This window comes from Mobula birostris, chromosome 5 (genome assembly GCF_030028105.1).
Source record: "Mobula birostris isolate sMobBir1 chromosome 5, sMobBir1.hap1, whole genome shotgun sequence".
NCBI lineage: Eukaryota > Metazoa > Chordata > Chondrichthyes > Myliobatiformes > Myliobatidae > Mobula > Mobula birostris.
This window is the reverse complement of record NC_092374.1, coordinates 126522285-126544085: the sequence shown is the minus strand read 5'-3', so window position 1 is coordinate 126544085 and position 21801 is coordinate 126522285. Positions and strand designations below refer to the sequence as shown.

Below are 21801 nucleotides of genomic sequence, written 5' to 3'. Positions count from 1 at the left end.
CTTTTGCATTTGCACATTGGTTGTTCATCCAGCCACTATTAGTTTTTTTTATTTTTCAGATTTTTTACAAAATAAAGTTAATTGGTAGCAGAAGAGTTTAAGTATACTTGCTTTACAAGTTCTTTGTTAACACGGATCTAGCAGAAAACTTTCCAATTGTTCTTGTCCTCCCCCACTAATGCCATGATGTAATTGAATTCTTTCAGAACTAGCCTTGGTCTGAACAAACAAGTTTTATTATTAAAAATGTGTTCCCAGCATTGGATGCACACATCAGGAATTTGGAACGGAGCTTACTTAATTAACTTGTCCTGAAATCACCCCAAGAATTCCAAGTAATAGATTTCAAAATTCAAATGCAAGCATAGCAAAGTTTTTGGTTCTGGCAAAAAAAGCACAATCCACAAGCTGTGGCAGACATGCTGAGTGCAGCTAGCTTGGGGAAGGCTCACTAAGGCAAACTGCTCTCGTTGTATAAGCTCAATGAATGAACAGATGGCTCAATATTTGCCATTGTAACTCGAGTACAATGGAAGCCAGTTACTGAGCCACATGTTCAATAACTCAATGACCGCCGTAAACAAGTGATCAATATAGGCAATTCTAAACATCTGTTGGATAACTGAGCAATGGCCTCTGCTTTAAACAGCTGACTTGCCTGTCTCTCCTACCACTACACTGTTCAGAACACAACCGTTATCCCCCTCCTTCAATTATCCAACTTTAAAACAAAATTCCAATTTTCAAAAATGCCCTCTCCTCCCTTTCAATTCACATTTGGCAGATGAACTACCACTTCTTTTCAACATTTAAAAAATATTGTTTTAATCTATCAATGAATATTTACGAAAGCATGTTGCTGCAGTCTTATTAATTCTGACTAAAATGGTTTTTATCATAAAATAACCCTTTTTATTTATAATATTAATGAACACCACCAATTCACCCAACTTTAAAGAACTGAGAAAAATGAACAACAACCTGCCAGTTACGGTGTGAACGCCACTTTTTATAAACCACACTGAAGGTTTTTTTTAAGTATATAAACTGCCCATTGTTCTCCTTGCCCCCAATATTTAAACCTAATCTCCTAATCTGTAAAACATCTTCAAAGGTTTTCAAAAGATTAGAACATAGCAGAGCACAGCAACAGGATCTTTGGCCCACAAGGTTGTGCTGAACCAGCTATAAATTAAAAAATACCCCCAAACCTAATCTCTCTACACAAAGTCCATATCATTCCATCTTTCTCATACTCATGTGCCCATCTAAATGACTCTTAAAATCCTCTAATGTATTTGCCTCCACCACCATACCAGGCAGCACATTCCAGACACGCACCACTGAGTAAAAAACTTATATCCCTTTTGAACCTAACCTCTCTCACCTTCAATGCACGCCCTCTGGTGTTGGACGTTTCTACCCCAGGATAAAGATACTCCCTGTCCACTCTACCTATGCCTCTTATAATCTTATAAATCTCTGCCTCCACCACTCCCGAGAAAACAACCCAAGTTTGTCCAGCCTCTCACGATAGCACATGCCCTCTAAACCAGGCAGCGTCCTGGTAAAGTGTAGCACAAGGTTACTATATCACTGAAGGCACGGTTACTTGATCAAGCTAATTTCCTGCAGACCATTTTCCAAATGAAGGATGAAGATTACATGACTACTGTACAATGTTCTGAATGTGTCCGTGTTCCTTATATGGATATGGCAACAAAAATCATGATTGGGGATCAACTTTCTGTACATTTATATTGCATCAACTCGTTCGTGCCCACACCAGGATTACCCAATTTACCGTACATACCAGCTTTACTTCACTGTTGCCGATGATTCCACCAATTTCTCCCAGGTCCTTCAACAAAATATTCAGGATCTCGGTCGCCCTCTTCTTCTGATGGTTGCTGAGTTCCTGGAGCTGGTTGAGTTCTTTCTGAAAAACTATTAAAGTACTCTACAGAAAAAAGTTTAAATGTAAATCTGCAGGTTAAAAAGAGAATGACGTGACACTCACCATTTTAAAAATGACTAGCTTCAGGGTGCAACCTAAATGATAAAGAACAGCTGTTTCTAAGTGCCAGTGGAGATTAAAACATGCTGCCAGCCACTCCAACCCAAGCTCACCACAAACCAACATAGTCCTTGCCTTTTGCCGATCTACCATTTAACTCCCCACTGTACACCAGCACCATCTTTAACGGCAAGATCCTGCCTGACATAACAAGCCCAGCCATGAATTAATTTGAATACAAAGACAAATGAGATTTTTATGGAGTATCAGGAATCCAAGAAAGAAATCAGGAGGACTAAAAGAAGGCATGAGATTGCCCCAGCAGACATGGTGAAGGAGAATCCTAAGGGATTCTACAGACATGTTATCAGCAAAAGGATTGCAAGGGACAAAATTGGTCCTGTTGAAGACCAAAGTGGTGATCTATGCATGGAGCCAAAAGTGATGGGGAGACCTTAACTGGATTCTTGCATCTGTATTTACTCAGGAGAGGGACACAGAGTGTTTAGAAGTGATGGAAAGCAGCAGTGAAGTCATGGACCTTGTACAGATTACAGAGGAAGAGGTGTTTGCTGCCTTGGGTGGATAAATCCCCAGGGCCTGACAAGGTGTTCCCTTAGACCCTGTGGGAGCCAAGTGCAGAAATTGCAGGGGCCCTGACAGAGATACTTAAATCATCCTTAGCGATAGGTGAAATACCAGAAGATTTCAGGATAGCTAATGTTGTTCCGCTCTAAAAATAAACCAAGAAATTATAGGCCAGTGAGCCTGATATCAGTAGTGGAAAGGTTATTGGAAGGTATTCTAAGGGACTGGATATTTAAGTATTTGGATAGACTGGGACTAATTAGGGATAGTCAACATGGTTTTGTGTGTGGTAGATCGTCTCTAAACAATCAAATAGAGGTTTTCAAGGAAGTTACCAGGAAAGATGATGAAGGCAAGTCAGTGGATGTTGTCTACATGGACTTTAGCAAAGCACTTAATAGGTCCCGCATGGGAGGTTGGTAAGGAAGGCTCAGCATTCAAGATGTGGTTGTAAATTGAATTAGACATTAGCTTTGTGGAAGAACCTCTCTGACTGGAGGCCTGTGACAAGTGGAGTGCCATAGGAATCAGTGCTGGGCCTGTTATTGTTTGTCATCTACTGTATATCAATGATCTGGATGATAATGTAGTTAACTGGATCAGCAAATTTGCAGATGACACCAAGGTTTGGAAAGGGCGGGTTGGCTTGTAGTGGGCAGTCAGAGCTCGCAGGGGATCTGGACCAGCTGGAAAAATGGGCTGAAAAATGGCAGGTGGAATTTAATGTCGACAAGTGTGAGATGCTGAACTTCAGTAGGACCAACTAGGGTAGGTCATACACAGAAAAGAGTAGGGCACTGAGGTGCCGTAGAACAAAGGGATCTGGGAACACAGGTCCATTGCTCATTGCAAGCGGTAGCACAAGTAGATAGGATCGTAAAGAAAGCTTATGGCACGTTGGCTTTCATAAATCAACATATTGAGTACATGAGATAGAATGTTATGCTGAAGCTGTGTACGACAGTGGTGAGGCCTAATTTGGGGCACTGTGTGCAGCTTTGGTCACCTACCAAGGTTGAAAGAGTACAGAGAAAATTTACAAGGGCATGGCCAGGACTGGAGGACCAGAGTTCTGAGGAAAAATTGAATAGGTCAGGGCTTTATTCATTGGAACGTAGAAGATTGAGGGGAGATTTGATGGAGGTATACAAAATTATGAGTATAAATAGGCTAAATACAAGCAGGCTTTTCCCACTGGGGTTAGATGAGACTAGGACAAGAGGTTTTGTGCTAAGGGTGAAAGATGAAAAGTTTAAGGGGAACAAGAGGGGAAACTTCTTCACTCAAAGGGTCATAGGAGTGTGAAATGAGCTGCCAGGACAAGTGGTGCAGGCGAGCTTGACTGCAAAGTTTGAGAAGTTTGGATACGTACATGGAGGGCTACAGTCCCAGTGCAGGTCAATGCGGAGTAGGCTGTTCAAATGGTTTGGCACTGACTAGATGGGATGAAGGGCCTGTTTCTGTGTTGTGCTTTTCAGTGACTCCAAGACAAAATGTGCAGTCTCTTGTCCCACAGTAACAGGCTCAGGACAACCCAGCTCAGCAGTGCCGCAGTCCTCATCGGCATTCACAGCTAAATACTGGTTGGGAGTGATGCACCAAATCTTCTTCAAAAAACCTTAAGCTTCGAGCAGATGTATTGCTTACCTACCCAGATCTAAACAAGGGCTGGGCAACTGTTCTCTTTCCCCACTTCCCTGAAACAAACAAATGCGCGAAAAATTGTAACAGTTACCGTTTTTTGAGCCAATTCATCAGTCAACAGTTCATTAGCTTTTGACTTGTCCTCCACTTCTTGGGATTTCTGGTCATAGTTGACAGCCAGTTCCTCCAGGGCCTGAAGCACTTCCTTCACCTCGTCTTTGGCGGCTTCATTTTCCAGCTGTAAGCGATTCAGCTCCTCTTGAATCTTCTCGTAATCCCTCCGCGTGGAGACCAACAGCTGAAAAAGGCCACATACTTTAATATCGAAGCCCTCCACACAATCACCTGGGAGTCAAAATATTTCCAGAAGAAAAGCTAGTTACCCAGTACCAGAGATAATGGCAAAAGCGTCCTTTAAGTTTTGGGGCGGCACAGTTAGCTCAATGCTAATACAGAGCCAGTGACCCCGGTTCAATTCCCACCGCTATCTGCAGTGAGTCTGTATGTTCTCTCTCTCTGTGCTCCAGTTTCCTCCCCCATTCCAAGGACGTAGAGGTCAGTAGGACATACAGGTTTGTCACATGCGTGTAATTGGGTGGCGCAGGCTCGTTGGGCCAGAAAAGGACCTGTCACTGTGCTATAACTCTAAATAAATAAAGATCTTTTCAACTTTTCTTAAATTCACGTGTGGCCGTAGATTCAAACACAAAAGAATCCCAACTGACAAAGCCCACATTTGGCTATTCTCATCAGCTTGGATTAAAAAGCCGTGAACATCGACACTTCTCCATCCAAACTCACCTCCTCTTGGTCCAGCATCTGCTGCTTTAGATTCTCTGTCAGTTGGCTCTGCTGGTTTATCTCTTCATCCTAAATGGGAAAAACGAGAGAGAAATTCAGCAGGAAACAACGGCAGCATCCTCCTTTCTTCACTGATGACGGGAAAGGCCCTCCCCATCAGTGAGCATCATCTACAAGGAGCTCTGCCACAAGAAAGCAGCATCCCTCATCAACGGCGCCCAGCATGCTCTCGTCTCGCTAACTACCATCCGGTAGGAGGTACAGGAGCCTTGGGTTCCACACCACCAAGTTCAGCTTTTACCCTACAACTCCTGAATCAGTGTCGATAACCTCGCTCACTTCAACGTTGTTCTGCCTTTCATAATCTATTGACTCACTTTCAAGGGCTCTACCACTCATGTTCTCAGTATTATTTATTTATTCTTGGTGTAAAATAGTGCCAGTAACATTAACATTATACTGTCCTACATAAACACGCACCTCGCCTTTTATGTCAACCGGTCAATTCTCAGGCCATGCCACTCGGGGGCGGAGGGGGGGGGTTAATATTTTGTGACTGTATGTGCTGGATTGAAACTATATGTGCTGTGACTGTACGTACTGTGCTTGTATAGCTGAATAGCCATAACCTTGAACCATCTGTCCTCTTTTGCCCTTTGGATGTTTGCACATCTTTGTAATGTATAGCTTTTCATAAACTTTAATTGTAATTCTTTATTTTCCTGTAAATGTCTACAAGAAAATGAATCTCATATATACTTTGATAATAAATTTAATTTGAACTTTCTTTCTCCTGGAATCATTTAGTATATACAGGAAGCATTTCTGCTTTGTGACTGCTTTGTGCACAGTTTAATAGTACATTTGGTTATAAAATCTTCAGCCACACTCCATGTCTCTCCAATCCCCTTCAGTGCTACAACCATCTCATCTGCTCCGTTTCTGGCCCCTTGTTCAGTTCCAGATTTTTTTGACTATGTTTTCAGATGCAAAGGCTCCAAGCTCTGGCGTTCTCTCCCTAAAACACCTCTGTCTCCTCCTCCTTTAAATACATCACTTAAACGGAACGCTTTCTCCAAGCCTTTGGCCTGTTCCAGCACCTCATGTCAACAATATCAAGCAACTTGGGCTGCTCCTCCATGTGAAAAGTGTTCTGCCGTAGGGGGCTGGCATACAATGTGGGAAAATGTCAGATTATCCACTGTGGTAGGAAAAACAGAAATCCACACATTTTCCTTAAATAGTTGGAGACTGGGAAAAGGCTGATATATTGAAGGACACTGAATTGAACAAGATACTGAAATGCAAGCAGAGCAGGAAATCAGGGAGGGCCCTGGTCAGTGTCAAAGAGCACTAAAACAGGCCCCTTAACCCACCACATCCAAGCCCATCTATACTAATACCTGCACTGTCTCCGTGTCTTTCTACGCCTTGCCTACTCATCTCTGGCAGTACATTCCAGATATCAACCATGTTCTGCAAGTAAAAACAACCTTTACTCTTGAATCCCCTTTAAAACTTTTCCTCTCACCTTGAACCATAGGAAAAAGATTTTGATCATCTACACCAGGGGTTCTCAGCATTTTTTCATGCCATGGACCCCTACCATTAACGGAGAGGTCCATGGACTCCACGTTGCAAACCCCTGGTCTAATCTATCAAAACCTCACACTGAAATTATTATCAGAGGATCTGCGTGCAAGAGATATCTGTTCCTTGGTGACACCTTCTCTGAAGCACTGCGCATGATTTTGGTCAATTTATAAGAAAATACAGTCATAATGTGGGAAACAGGTCCTTTGACCCACTAAATCCATGTCAGCCATCACGCCCCCTTCACACTTACACTATAATGCATTATTTCCGCTGCACAAACAGCTTCACTTTATTTTTAAAGTGCTATGATCACAGTGTTTCTTATTTGCATATTCTAACCCACTTCCTCATGGAGGTGGAATCTGTCACCACACACAAAGTCCATCTGTCATCGGGTACGAACCTTGTCATCGAGCTGTTTGTACAAATTGCTGATCTCCTCCTCCAACTTCACTCTCTCCCCAGCTGTGATTTTGGGTGCAGCAACAACATTATCAATAGTCGTCTGGTTGTCACATGGCTCCAAGGTCTTCTGATCCTTGGCGTCAATCTGCTCATCTTCGGGCACAGACTCACCTGCAACGAGAGTAAGGACACCACACTTGGAAGCAAAAGTAGTTTCCCTGGCAACGCAGTGCTCTTGTGCAGAGAAAGAATGGAGAAATTCTCATTTCCAGTCATTGACAGCAATGAACGAAAGCCCATCACAAAACTGAAACAAAATGATCATATTCAAAAAAGAAAAATACCTCTATGGCTTTCTGCTTTAAAACTGATTTAGTGGCATTCTTTCTGGGCAGTTGGTTACCTTTGAAGATAAAATCAATTAATCAAGCTTGTTGAGAGGCAGATCTGCAAGGACTCAGGTGTTTTAATTTAGGAAGAGAAGGCAGTCTTTCAATAAAACAAAGGCTGCACGGTTAAAATGGAAATTTTTGAAACCATAGGTTATATGCATGCCCAGGAGAGACACAATCAGTGAACGGAAACACGTATACCTGGACACCACATTAACATATTCTATTAAGGTCCTTATTATGCGACATCTGACCAATAATATTGAGTACTAACAAATTAAGCAATTTTCATTCCATCAAAACAAACACACTACTAATTATTAATGCACTCTGTCAGAATTGACATGACCCCTCCTGCTCTGCAGATTCCAAACTGCACTACAATAAATCCCAAAATTCACCATCTGTTCTGACAGCAGAACATGCATATCTTTTCAGATCGTCCGTTCTTCCACCACATTGTCACACAATATGTCAGAACATGCACCTACTTGACAATGAAAGGAACTTCATACACACTCAGTGGCCACTTTATTAGATACACCTGTACACCTGTTGATAATGCAAATAACCTAATAGCCAATCATGTGGCAGCATCTCAATGCATAAAGCATGCAGACGTGGTCAAGAGGCTCAGTTTTTGTTCAGACCAAACATCAGGATGGGAAAGAAATGCGACCTAAGCGACTTTGATTGCTGAAGGATTGTTGGTGCCAGACAGGTGGTTTGAGTATCTCAGAAGCTGCTAATTCCTGGGATTTTCACGTGCAAGTCTCTAGAGTTTACAGAAGAATGTGTAAAAAAGAAGAAACATCCAATCAGCGGCAGGTCTATGGGCAAAAGTTCATTGTTAATTAGAGGTCAGAAAAGAACTGCCAGACTGGTTCAGGCCGACAGGAAGATGACACTCAAGTAACCACACGTAACAACAGTGGTATACAGAAGAACATCTCTGAATGCACAATGCATCAAACCTTGAAATGGATGAGCTACAGCAGAAGATGATCATGAACATTGTGGATTGGATCACTGTTAAAAGAGTGGGAGGTTTTGGCTCAACAGGCTTGGGCAAACACTGGCTGAGGTTCTAAGTATGTTTCTAGTGTTTTTCTCTCTTTCTTTGTCTATTAGTACGTAGCTGGCGTACTGAGAATGGGTCCACAGTTAGTGGGATGTTCTTAGTGGGAACTGTGGGAGACCTCCAGTCTTCCTGATAACTACATCTGCACAATGGAATTGGAGCTGCAGCTCGATGACTTTCGGGTCATATGAGAGAAAGGGAATAGGCAACCAGTGCAGAGCATCCCTGTGGCATTTCCAATAATATATATTCCACTTCGGATACTACTTTTTTGGGGTGAAACAATGTACCAAGGGGGAAGGCATAGCAACCAGGTCTCTGGCACTGAGTCTAGCTCTGAGGCTCAGAAGGAAAGGAGGGAGAAGAGAACTGCATTGTTAGAGGAACAGACAGAAGATTCTTTGGACTTGAAAAAGACCCCCAAATGGTATTTTGCCTCCCAGGTGCCAGGGTCAGGGATGTCTCAGATCAGGTCCTCAGCATTCCAAAGGGGGTGGGTGAGCAGCCAGAGGTCGTGGTACATACTGGCCCCAACAACAGAGGTAGGAAAAGGGAGGAGGTCCTGAAGAGAGAATGAAGAGTTGGGAAGAAAGCTGAAAAGTAGGGCCTCCAGGGTAGTAATCTCTGGATTGCTGCCTGTGCCACACACCAGTGAGGGGAAGAATAGGATGATCTGGTAGATGAATGCATGGCTGAGGGACTGGTGCAGGGAGCAGGGTTTCAGATTTCTGGATCATTGGGATCTCTTCCAGGAAGATATAACTGTACAAAAAAGATGGGTTATACCTGAACATGAGGGAGACCAATATCCTTTCGGGCAGGTTTGATAAAGCTGTTGGGGAAGAATTTAAGTTACTTTGGCTGGGAGATGGCAACCAGAGTGGCAGGAATGAGGATGGACAGCCGGTATGCAAGTTGATGTAATGTGTAGTGAGACTGTGCTGAAGGACGGGCAGATGATGGGGCAAAATTACAGTCAGTGGGATGAGTTGAAGTATAACACAGGGACAAAAATCACAATGTGCGATGAATACAGGATACAAATTACAGGTGCAATGTTACAATATCTATGGGGGATTAGGAAAGTCAGGTTGGTGCTGGATCCTGAGAGAAGGAATTTGTTGAATGCCCTGGAAATGGCTTCCAAGAGCAGCTTGTGCTTGAACACACTATGGGAAAGGCAACTGTGGATTGGGTGGTGTGTATCAAAGCAGAGTTAATTTGATTAAGGCAAAGGAACTCTTAGAGGAGGCAGTGATCATAATATGATAGAATTCACCCTGCAGTTTGAGAGGGAGAAGATCAAATCAGATGTATCAGTATTACAGTGGAGTAAAGGGAGTTATAGAGGCATGAGAGAGGAACTGGCCAAAGTTGAAGTGATAGATGGGAGGTAGTCTTGCCTAAGTTTCAGCAGGAAGGTACCTGATTGATGGTAGAACAGCAATGGCTAGAGTTTCTGGGGGCAATTCGGAAGGTGCAGGATAGATACATCCCAAAGATCAGAAGAGATATTCTAATGGGAGGATGAGGCAATGAAGCCAAAGACAACATAAAAGCAAAAAGGGGGGGGGGGCATACAATTTAGCAAATATGTTAAAAGGATTGGGAAGCTTTTAAAAAACCAACAGAGAGTAACGAAAAAAGCCACATGGAGAGAAAAGATGAAATATGAATATAAGCTACTCAATAAAATAAATGTTTCCCTCAGTATATGTTGTTTACTTGGATTTTCATAATTTCTTTGACAAGGTGCCACATATGAAAAAGCTTTAACAGGAGAAGAGCCCATGGTTTTACAGGAAAGGCACTACCTTGGATGGAAGATTGGCTGACTGGCAAGAGGCAAAGAGTGGGAATAAAGAGGGACTATTCTGGGCGGCTGTCGGTGACGAGTGGTTTTCCACAGGAGTCGTCAGCATTGGGGCTGCGTTTTTGTGTCCATGATTTGGATGATGGAATTGATGGCTTTGTAGCCAAGTTTGTGGACGATATGAAGGTAGGTGGAGGGGCAGGTAATGTTGAGGAAGCAGGAAGCCTGCAGGAGTTAGATAGATTGGAAGAATGGGCAAAGATTGAATATATTGTGGGGAATTGTATGGTCATGTACTTTGGTAGAAGGAATAAAGACAGACTTTTCTATTCAGGGAGAAAATTTAAAAATCAGAGTTGCAATGGGACTTGGGAGTCATTGTGCAGGATTTCCTAAAGGTTAACTTGCAAGTTGAGTTGGTGGTAAGGAATGCAAACGCGATGTTAGCATTCATTTCGAGAGAGCTAGGATAAAAGAGGAAGGATGTAAAGGTGAGGCTTTATAAAGCCTTGGTCAGACCACACTTTGAGCATTGTGAGCAGTTTGGATGCCTTACCTAAGAAAAGGTATGCAGGCATTTGAGATGATACAGAGAAGGCTCATGAGAATGATTCCGGGAATGAAAGGGTTAACATAGGAGGAACATTTGATGGCTCTGGACCTGTACTTTTCACAATTTAGAAGAATGAGGGGGTCATCTCATTGAAAGGCCGAGATAGCGTGGATATGCAGAGAATGTTTCCTATAGTGGGTGAATCTAGAACTAGAGAACAGCCTCAGAGTAGAAGTACGTCCGTTTAGAACGGAAATGGGGAGGAATTCAACCAGAGGGTAGTGAATCTGTGGAATTCATTGCCACACATGGCTGTGGAGGCCAAGCTACTGGATGTATTTAAAATGGAGGCTGATAAATTCTTAATAAACAAGGGCATCAAAGGTTATGGAGAAAAAGCAGAAGAATGGGGTTCAGAGGGATAATTCATCAACCATGCTGGGATGGCAGAGACTTCTCAATGGGCCGAATGGCCTAATTCTTCTCCAATGACTTATTGGCTTATGGTCTGACATACACTCAGTGGCCACTTTATTAGGAATAGGGGGTAGCTAATAAAGTAGCCACTAAGTGTATGTATGGAAAAAAACCAGTAAATACCAGCAATCTTTACCAGGAAGGGTTACTGAGACAACATGGAGTATATTTCCAGGAAAGCCACTTGTTGTCCCACTAAGGTATCAAATCATGGGGTATTATTTAAAGTGATTGGTGTTTGATTCCAAATTAGCAGCTTAGCGGGGTGTGACTGGTATTGTGGGGTACTAGATTTCCATGACACTGACACTAGCCAAGGGCCCCACTAGCATTACTGATTAAGGCTGAAGTTCCTATATGGATTGGTCCCCAGCATCTCATCTCAGGAGAGGCCTGGTTACATATTCAACCAAAACCACAAAGAAGTGACTGGCTCAAGACTGTATACATTGAATTTGTTGTTTCTCCAGGACTTCAGCAGATTTCCCAAGGTTGCCGTAAATGTGTAACTAGAAAGACTCTGCCACGGTAGCAGAGTGGTTAGCACGACGCTGTTAGAGCTCGCGGTGACAGAGTTTGGAGTGCAATTCTGACACTATGGAATGTACACCCTCCCCATGGAGTGCGTGGTTTTCCCAGGTGCTTCGGTTTCCTCCCACAGTACAAAGTAGTACCAGGTAGGTCAAATGTCATTGTAAATTGTCCCATGATTAGGTTACTGCTGGGCTCGAAGGGCCAGAAGGGTATAATTCGTAATGCATTGCTAAATAAAACATAAAATAAGACAACATTTTGTGTTTTAAGTTCCTCCCTGCACCTTGTTTGGCGCATCGGGCGGCAACCTTGCCCTTTCTTTAGCGTTTTTTCTGTTTTACGAGACAGAGTAGCTAGTTCAGTGCTCGACGCTCAACCCAGCACGGGTGGAAAGCATGCAAGGAGCCGGCTGGATTCAAACGCGAGACCACTTGCCTCGAAGTCTGGTGCAGATGCCACTTGACCACTGGCAACAGACTGCCTTCTTTACATCATGTCAACTCAAAGACACAGCCACTAACAACATTCTCTTGCACTCAAGAAGTGTGCCCCTAGGCAAATACAAAAGCCCATTGATGGATTGTGGACAAGATGCCTTCAAGCCTCCAAATATTACCCTTTTCACCCTTGAATCTCATCACACTTAAATGTGACAATTAAATCGGATTTCAAATAAGAGATTTCTTTCTGCAGTTTTACCAGCAAAGGGCTATTTGCATCCCCAAAAGATCAGCAATACTAATCACTGTTTACAGCAGTCACTGAATTACCAAAATCCTACACCAGACACAATTCCCCCTCACCACCACCATTAACCCATTGCTTTCCCCTCTGCCACACACTCTAACTGTCCATAAGCTACAACCCACAAACCTTGAGATACAATTGCATTTCTGGTGTCATCTTCCCTGCATCCTCTCCTCTGAAATCTCTCAGTTTGCCTGCTCTCCTGAAGGCGGCTGCATAGAATCCCGTCCCAAAACTTTTCACTCAAGGAATTACTCCTGTTACAGTGTACATTGGGCTAGCACTTTCCACACAAATATCTTCAGTTATTCTAATAGAAATCCGACATTTCACAAATGTTACTGGTACTCTAAATGTGTGTCACTTTAACGAAGACCATTCTGGATTTAATAATTTGGAAATGTTTGAGGTATCCTGACGATAAAAAGCCATTGTTTACTCTACTTTTCTAATAAAATGATTTAAAAAAAAACATTCCCACAACAAATATGCACTGTTAGGACACGTCTTCCCTTCCACCCCCCGCCCCCCAACAAGTTACCTGCTGATTGTTCTCAATACTTCCCTTAACGTCACTCCCTCACTATCCTGGTTAACTAAACTTGCTTTTCACTGCAAAACTAAAGGAACCAAAAAGACACAATAAAGATCTTTTACACCAAATCTCAGCTTACTGAGGATTACCTGCATTTTTTACTTGACACAACCAAGCAAAGAACAGCTCAGGGAAGAGAATAAAACGACACCAATAAATGGAACATCGGGAAAAAAAATCCACCAGGCGGGTATAAAACCAGTTAACTCTTCTTGGCGCTTTTGATCTGAAGATAGATTAAAATTAGTTTCCAAAAAATAAAACCAAATTCACATCTTGTTCATTCGGAAGGGGGATATTTCTGGGTGATCTCAGTAATTTTACACTAAATAAATTTATAGTGATCAATCAGGGGGAAAAAAGCACAAGCTTCACCTTGAGCTGAGGCTGCTCAGGATTGGAAAAAGCTGGACAACATTGTAATCTCAGTCTACCCAGCATCCAGGACATCTTTAAAAGGTGATGCCTCAAGATTGAACCTATGAAAATGACCTCACAATCTTTTTTGCTCTCATTTTGCACTATTTAATTTTTATATCTATATACTTCTTATTGCAAGTTATATTTTTTAAAGTTATATGCATTGCAATGTACTGCTGCCATAAAATAACAAAAGTCATGACATATGCCAGTGATACTAAACCTGATTCTGATTTAGCACTGGGCAGCAGTTTGAAACCAGTACTTGCAAACCAACTTTTAGTGTAAATTCAGATGCATAATTCTGGAGGATTAAGGTTCCAAGAACTGTACGTATTTAAATGCCTTTCAAAAGTGATCAGAAACTGCATTTACCATCCTTACAGTAAGCAAGTTCCAGATCCTCTCGGTGAAAACATTATTTCGTCATTGTCCTAATTCCACCAGTTATTTTCCATTTTGATCTCTCGAGTAGGAGAAATGGGTATTTTTCATTTACTATATCTCTGCTCCATACTTCGGCACGCAATTAAGTTGGGAGTCACAGTCATACATCATGCAAACAACACCTTTCAGCTCAACTCATCCTGAGGTATCCCATTTGCCCGTGTTTGGCCTATCCAGTCATCGAGCATACAGTACAGAATCAAATCCTTTGACTAAATGATCCATGCCAAGCACCAGATCCTCTCTACTAGTCCTAGTTGCCTGCGTTCAGCCCACAAGCCTCCAAGCCCCTCTCCTCCATGTTCCTATCTTGCAACTGTACCTGCCTCAACCACTTCTCCATTCCAGGTACTCTGTGTAAAGAAGTTACCTCTTGGCTCTCTTAAGTCCTTTCTATCTTATCTTGTATCTATGCCCTCGAGTTTTATTTCTCTAAACTGGAGAAAATACTGTGACTGTCAACCTCATTCATATTTCTCACCTAGATCCAGTGTAGCCACCATTCCCCCTAAGCTGCATGGGTGCACGGCCGCGCTCTAACTGAAATACTCCTGTGCACGTAGCCTTTGTTGCCATGCAGCTGGAATTTTCTTTTATAGTGTTAATATAATTTTGAAATTTATGTTAATATAATTGTGAAATACCCTGTAATTAATCACGTTAATGAATGTAATCGAAAACTTTTCTAAATAATAAACCTACCACAACCTTTACTTTGAAACATTATCGAGCTTCGACATATCTACATACATTGTCAGTGTTTCAAGTTACAATACTCTGTTACAAATTGTAACAGTAAACACAGAATAGAAGTTGGTATCTCATCTTTAATAAGCCACCATTTATATCCAACACTGTCTGGTCAAAACATTTTATTTTTGTCAATTTGCCTGTCAGTTCTTTTGACGGACTGACATTGTTTACTTGTGTTGTGTGTTGTGATTTGTGTATATTTGATGTGAAAAATTCTATATTCTGACCTTTCTTGGTAAAAAAATATTCAAAACAATTATAATCTAATAATTTTTAGTCAAAAAATTGTTGGAACGAGGTAAAAAATTTGTTTCTATAAAATTGTTTGCATGACTGTGCTCCTTTTATTACAATTATAAATTTTTCATCTTTTCTAATTAACTTTTTCAAATAATAATTATTATTTTTAGTATCCTAATGATGTTAAAAGAAAAGTAGAATAAGAGTAATGCTTTGAAGAACAAAGCTTACAAAGTTTACAGGTAGAATGGCTTTTGCAACTCATAGATACTAATTCTCCCGGCTTTGCATTAAAAACAAAACAGAAAAATTGCTCATATTTTTACTTATCAAGATACCGGCAATGTTGATTCACCATTTATGTGGAAGCGAAATCTGGGGGAGAGTTCAGTTGTTGAAAAAAAATGGGAAGAATGGCAGTTAGAATACTTAAAGCAGCATCTTAACCAGAGAACTCATATAGATGCAGTTCCCAAATTATGCAACCAGAAGTCATGTGGAATTTTTTGCATGTTAACTGAAGCTCCAGAAGAGTGTGAGGCAAGAGTTAAACAAGATGTGTGAAAGAAGTTTAACTCTGATTTTGTCAGAGGTCATTGATAACATCATTTTAACAATTAAAATTAATGCTTCTATGTATTCTGTGCAAGAAGATCATGCACATGGCCAAATATGTAAAAGTACCAGTGAGCTGGGGAGCAAGGACTATGCATTTGAATTTATTGCATGTATCAGCTTTCCACACACTAATTGCTGACAAAAGTACAGACATTTTGTACTGAAAATGTTAATTTTGTATCTTAAGTTTCAACTGAAAAATGAAACTTCCTATAACACTGTTGAAAGTGCATATGACAGTATCACTCTTGTTGAAGAAATTTAAAAAAATTATATCAACAACTATCTTGATATTCAAAAGATGACGAAAGATTACATCAGGCAGGGCAAATGTTATGCTTGGAAAGAGTAATAGAGTGGCAGCAATTCTTCAATGAGAAATAAAGCATCTGTCTGAGCAGCATTACACACAGAGAAGACCTGAGATTAGATGACAAATAAAGGGAAAAAAAATCAGTTCTGCAGGATATAGAAACACTACGATGGACAGTGTAGACAATGTTCAGCAGGACAAAGAAGAGCTAGACGAATTAGCTAATGTGATGCTGTGTCACTTAGACCACTAAAGGAAGTAAGATGGCTGTCAAAAGATTTTGCTGTTACTGCTTTAATGAGGAATTATGAAGTTTTGAGCCAGTACTGCAAAGAGGAAGTTAATGAATGTAATGGTCCAAATAGCAACTACTGCCTTAAGATTTTGATCAATCCAAAATATTAAGTAGCATTAACTGTCCTTAATGACATTATAAAAGATCTGGTATCTCTTTGTAAATTCCTTCAGAAATGCTGTTTGAATATAATTGAAGCACTGCAGAATGCAAAAGCAAAAATTAACAAGTACGCACACAGTGTTGTTTATTAGAGTGACAAACTGAAAGATCTGCTTCCATGTATGTGTTCTAACGTCAATACTGCACCTATTATTCGATTCATTCAATGTGTGTGTAATCACTTGGATAATACATTTCCTGACAATGAGTTAAGAGAATGGCAAGCTTTTGACGGCGTTGCTATTGCAAGACCCAGCTGATATTGCAAACACAAACAATTTTGAATTTTCAAAACCAAATTGCACAACTGACAAAAAAATATTCAGTTGTAATTAAAAACTACGAAGAAAGTTTGTCTCAAAAATATCACAGCAATACTGTGATTTCAAATATGTCATCTCTGACTGGGTTCAATTAATACATTCACTGATATGTTAAACTACATGCTTAGAAACTAAGAATTTGAAGAACTGTCAATTCTTTTTGACATCATTGGAACATTTCAAGCTTCCAATACTGACTGCAAACATGGATTAAGTCTTAGGAATTCAATCAAACGCAAATCCAGGAACAGACTAGAAATAGAACATATAGTCATTCAGAAGTTCAGCACAGAAACAGGCCCTTTGGCCCATCTAGTCCATGCTGAAGCCTTTAAACTGCCAACTCCCATCGACCACAACCTGGGCCATAGTCCTCCATATCCTTACTATCCATGTGCCTATCCAAACTTCTCTTAAGCATTGAAATTGTGCTCGCAGCTCATTCCACTCTCTCATGACCCTCTTCTAAATGAAGTTTCCCCTCGTGCTCCCCTTAAACTTCTTTCCTTTCAGCCTTAACCCATGACTTCTGTTTGTCGTTTCACCTAACATCAGTGGAAGAAGTCTGCTTGCATTATGCCCCTCATAATTTTGTATACCTCTATCAAATCTCCTCTCAGTCTTCCATGTTCTAAAGAATACAGTCCTAACTGCAAAGAATACATTTAAGATCTCCCCCATCTGTTTTGACTCCACATATGGATTGCCATTCTGGTCCTCCAGAGGACCAATTTTGTCCCTTGGAATCCTTTTGCTCTTAACATATCTGTAGAATCCCTTTGGATTCTCCTTGACCTTGTCTGCTAGAGCAACCTCATGCCTTCTTTTAGCCTTCCTGATTTCTTTCTTAAGTGTCCTCTTGCATTTCTTGCATGCCATAAGCACCTCATTTGTTCCTACTTGTCTTTACCTGCTATACACCTCCTTTGTTCTCTCTTAACCGGGGCCTCAATATGTATTGAAAATGAAGGTTCCCCACACTTGTTATCTTTACCTTTTACTCTGACAGGCACGTACAAGCTTTGTACTCTCAAAAGTTCCATTTTTGAAGGCCTCCCACTTTCCAAGTACACCTTTGCCAGAAAACAGAAAACAGCCCGCCCCAATCCACACTTGTCAGATCATCTCTGATACCATCAAAATTGGCCTTTTAGAATTTAGCATCTAGCATCTCAACCCGCAGATCCGACCCATCTTTTTGAAACTAGTGGCATTGTGGTCACTGGATGCAGTTGTACCCTACACAAACTTCTGTCACCTACCCAGTTTCATTCCCTAATACCTGATCCAGTATCACACGCTCTCTCACTGGGATTTCTACACACCGATGAAGGAAACTTTGCTGAACACATTTGACAAACTCTGTCCCATCTAGTCCTTTGACAGTATGGGATTCCCAGTCAATATGTGGAAAGTTAAAATCACCTACTATAACCTTGTTTCCTGCAACAGTCTGCGACCCCTTTACAAATTTGTTCTTCTTAATCCCTAGGACTGTTGTGTGGTTTATAATATAGCCCCATTAACGTAGTCACACTTTTCTTATTTCTCAGACCCACCCATAATGCCTCACTGGTCGAGTTCTCCAGTCTGTCCTGACTAAGCAGTGCTGTGACATTTTCCCTGACTAGTAATGCCACCCCTCCCCCTTTAATCCCCCCCACTTTGTCATGCCCCTCCCGCAACCAAGTCTCACTAATGGTTACAATAAAAGTACGTGTTCGACACAGCATTGTGGGCCGAAGGGCCTGTATTGTGCTGTAGGTTTTCTATGTTTCTAGGTACTGATCCATGCCCTGAGCTCATCCACCTTTCCTACAATACTTCTTGCATTGAAATATACACAGCTTAGAACACAAGTCACGCCATGCTCAACCTTTTGATTCCTGACTTTGTCTGAGGTCTTACCAACATCTGCCTTCACAACCTCTCCGCTAACTGTCCTGGCACTCTGGTTCCCATCCCCTTGCATCTCCCACCATGCAGCATTAACAAAGTTCCTGCTAGGATAGTAGTTCCCCTCCAGTTCAGGTGCAAACCGTCCCTTCTGTACAGGTCCTACCTTCCCTGGAAGAGAGCCCAATGATCCAAAAATCTTATGCCCTCTCTCCTACACCAACTCCTTAGCCACGTATTAAACTATAATTTTTCTAATTCTGGCCTCACAAGCATGTGGCATGGGTAGCAATCCTGAGATCACAACCCTGGAGCTCCTGCCCTTTAACTTAGCACCTAACTGGCTGTTCACCCTCCCACTTAAAAATGCTGAGGACTCGGTCCGAGATGTCCCAGATCCTGGCACCCGGAAGGCAACATACCATATGGGAATCTCAGTCTCACCCACAGAACCTCCTGCCTGTACCCCTAACTAACAAATCCCCTATCACCACAATGTGGCTCTTCTCTCCCCCCCACCCCCGAGTCACAGAGCCAGACTCAGAGACAGGGACCTGACTACTGTGACTTTTCTCTAATAGTTCAATGCCACCCCTCCCACAATATTCAAAATTGACAAAACTCTTGTTGAGGGGGATGCTACAGGGGTACTCTGCGCTGGCTCCTTAACCCCTTTCCCCTGCCTGGCTGTCACCCAGTTTCCTGTGTCCTTGGGTGTAACTACCTCTCTATATGTCCTATCTGTCACCTCTTCAGCCTCCCAAATGATCCAGAGTTCATCTAGTTCCAGCTTCAACTCCTTAATGTGGATCGTTAGGAGCTGCAGCTGGATGCACTTCTTGCAGTTGTAGTTGTCAGGGACACTGGAGGTCTCCCTGTCTTCCCACATCCTGTAAGGGAAGCATTCAACTATACTGCCTGGCATTTGGACGATCTAAAGAGGATTAAGATGTATCTTTCATCTGGATGCAAAATTAATCTGGACAGTGCTTATAAGTGATGGATTTGTAATAATGACAAACAAGAAAAAGTTTATGAATCATGAAAGATCCTTTCTTCTACCTAATTTCATTATACTCTTCAATTACTAAATAAAATCAAAAGTATGTGATTTTTCAATTTTAATTCTAAATATTCATAGCATGAATACTACAAACAAAAACATGTAAAGTGCTGCGCAGTTTTCAAGTCGTGCAAGAATTTCCTGTTCAGAACAATGGCTGGTCAGTGCAGCTGTTAAAAAAACTGAGGGAATGTTGAGTGTAACCAACCTCGCCAAAAAACTCACAGCCTCTAGTCAAGACAGATCCTTGTAAATCTCTTCTACACCCTCTCCAGTCCGATAAAGTTTTCCAAGAACAGGGAGACCAAAACCATACAGAATATGCCAAGTGTGGCTTCACCAATGACTTATACAACTATAATGTAACTTCCCTGCTCCTAAACCCAGTGCCCTGACTGTCGAAGGCCAGCATGCTAAACGCGTTCATGACTACCTTATCTACTCGCACAACTGCTTTTATTGAATTGTGCATTTTAACTCCCAGCTTCCACTGTTCCACAACACTCATACAGTGAATGGCAGGGCAGTGACCATTCCTATCCTGGTTTGACTGTCCAAACTGCATCACCTCACATCTAAAATGTTGTAACTATACACTTATGCTGGCATAACCCACCATCCTCTGTGTGAAAAGCTCCCAATTAAGTCTTTTCCCTCTCATCTTAAGTCGTTGCCCTCTAGTTTCAGACTCTTTACCCGGGGGCAGGGGGTGCAGGATGACAATATCTATCGATGCCCCTCATGATGTTACAAATCCCTCCAAGGTTAGGAGTGCTTCAGCCTCTTGTTCCAAATTAAATGACTCTGGACTATCTTGTATTTCCTCTTTGATAAAACTTTCCAGTATTAGTTGAGAATCCCTTATCTGAAATATTCGCAGCTGGAAGTGTTTTGGATTTTGGAATATTTGAATCAATACAATGAGATAACTTGGGATGGGACACAAGTCAAAACACGAAATCCATTTACATGACATATACAGCTGGTATGAACAGTCTGCAGTCAGAGCACAGTCTGACGTGATGGAGCTGGGTCCTCCGCAGATTGTCACTGAGTTGAATGGCCACCCCTAACACAATCTGTTACCGTACTCCAGTGCTGTGATTGGCTTCATATCCAGCATTGATTTCCAACAGCCGCCTGTTCCACTACGACTGGGGGTGGGGAGGGGAGGTAGGGGTAGTAGTTTTATATAATATCTTCTAAAATTTTTGTGCATGAAAATTACCTTCAATTTTCAGTTCATTGTGTCAGATCTTTGCTTGTTTCATGATCAGCATACCACTCAGCAGCATACGTTCACTCCAATGCTGATCCACTCTTTCAATACATTTTGAGATCTTTATTTTTCACTTTATTCAGTGATTTTTGATTTTTGATTAACTTCCATTCATTATGTATGTGATGTCACTTCTCAGAACTGTCTGTGGTGTGCAGAGTCCTGGAAACCTTCCCAGTCCCTTGTAGAATTTTCCATTTGTGTCGTCATGTCAGTGTGCAAAAAAAAAAAAAATTTGTATTTCTGAGGTTTTCGGAGTTTGATATTTCAGGTAAGGGGTATTCAACCTGTCCTGATAACATCTTCGTAAATTCACTAGCTTCTTCAGTCCATTCACATCTATTCTCCAATGAGGTTACTAGAATTGTACTTACCACTCTAGTTGTACATATTACTGCATATAGTTCTAACATAACCTGGTGGCACAGATAGGATTGTAAAGCTTTTGACACATTGGCCTTCATAAATTAAGGTACTGAGTACAGGAGATGGGATGTTATGTTGAAGTTATACAAGATGTTGCTGAGGCCTAATTTGTTTCCATTATGAACCAATATTAATACAATTTACAAATTTCTCTTGCACCCAAAGGGCTTTTACTTTATTTGACCAGTGAGAACTTGTCAAAAGCTTTACTGAAACCCAGCATCAAATGCTCTGCCCTCGTCAATCTTTGATAATGCCTCAAAAATAATCAATCTGTTAATCAGGCATGACCTTCCCTTAACAAATCCATTTTAAAAATCCAT

General features: G+C 41.5%; 1 protein-coding gene across 2 annotated transcripts in view; it reads right to left on the bottom strand.

Annotated features, from left to right (window-relative positions):
* LOC140197964 (kinesin heavy chain) overlaps positions 1–21801 on the bottom strand; it is a 146255-nt gene that overhangs the window by 38976 nt on the left and 85478 nt on the right. For both annotated transcript variants that reach the window (XM_072258641.1, XM_072258643.1), the window contains exons 12-15: positions 7050–7222; positions 5051–5119; positions 4341–4547; positions 1814–1960 (exon numbers count right to left, since the gene is read on the bottom strand). In XM_072258641.1, the coding sequence (XP_072114742.1) occupies positions 1814–1960; positions 4341–4547; positions 5051–5119; positions 7050–7222 (596 nt within the window). The remainder of the gene's footprint in view (positions 1–1813; positions 1961–4340; positions 4548–5050; positions 5120–7049; positions 7223–21801) is intronic.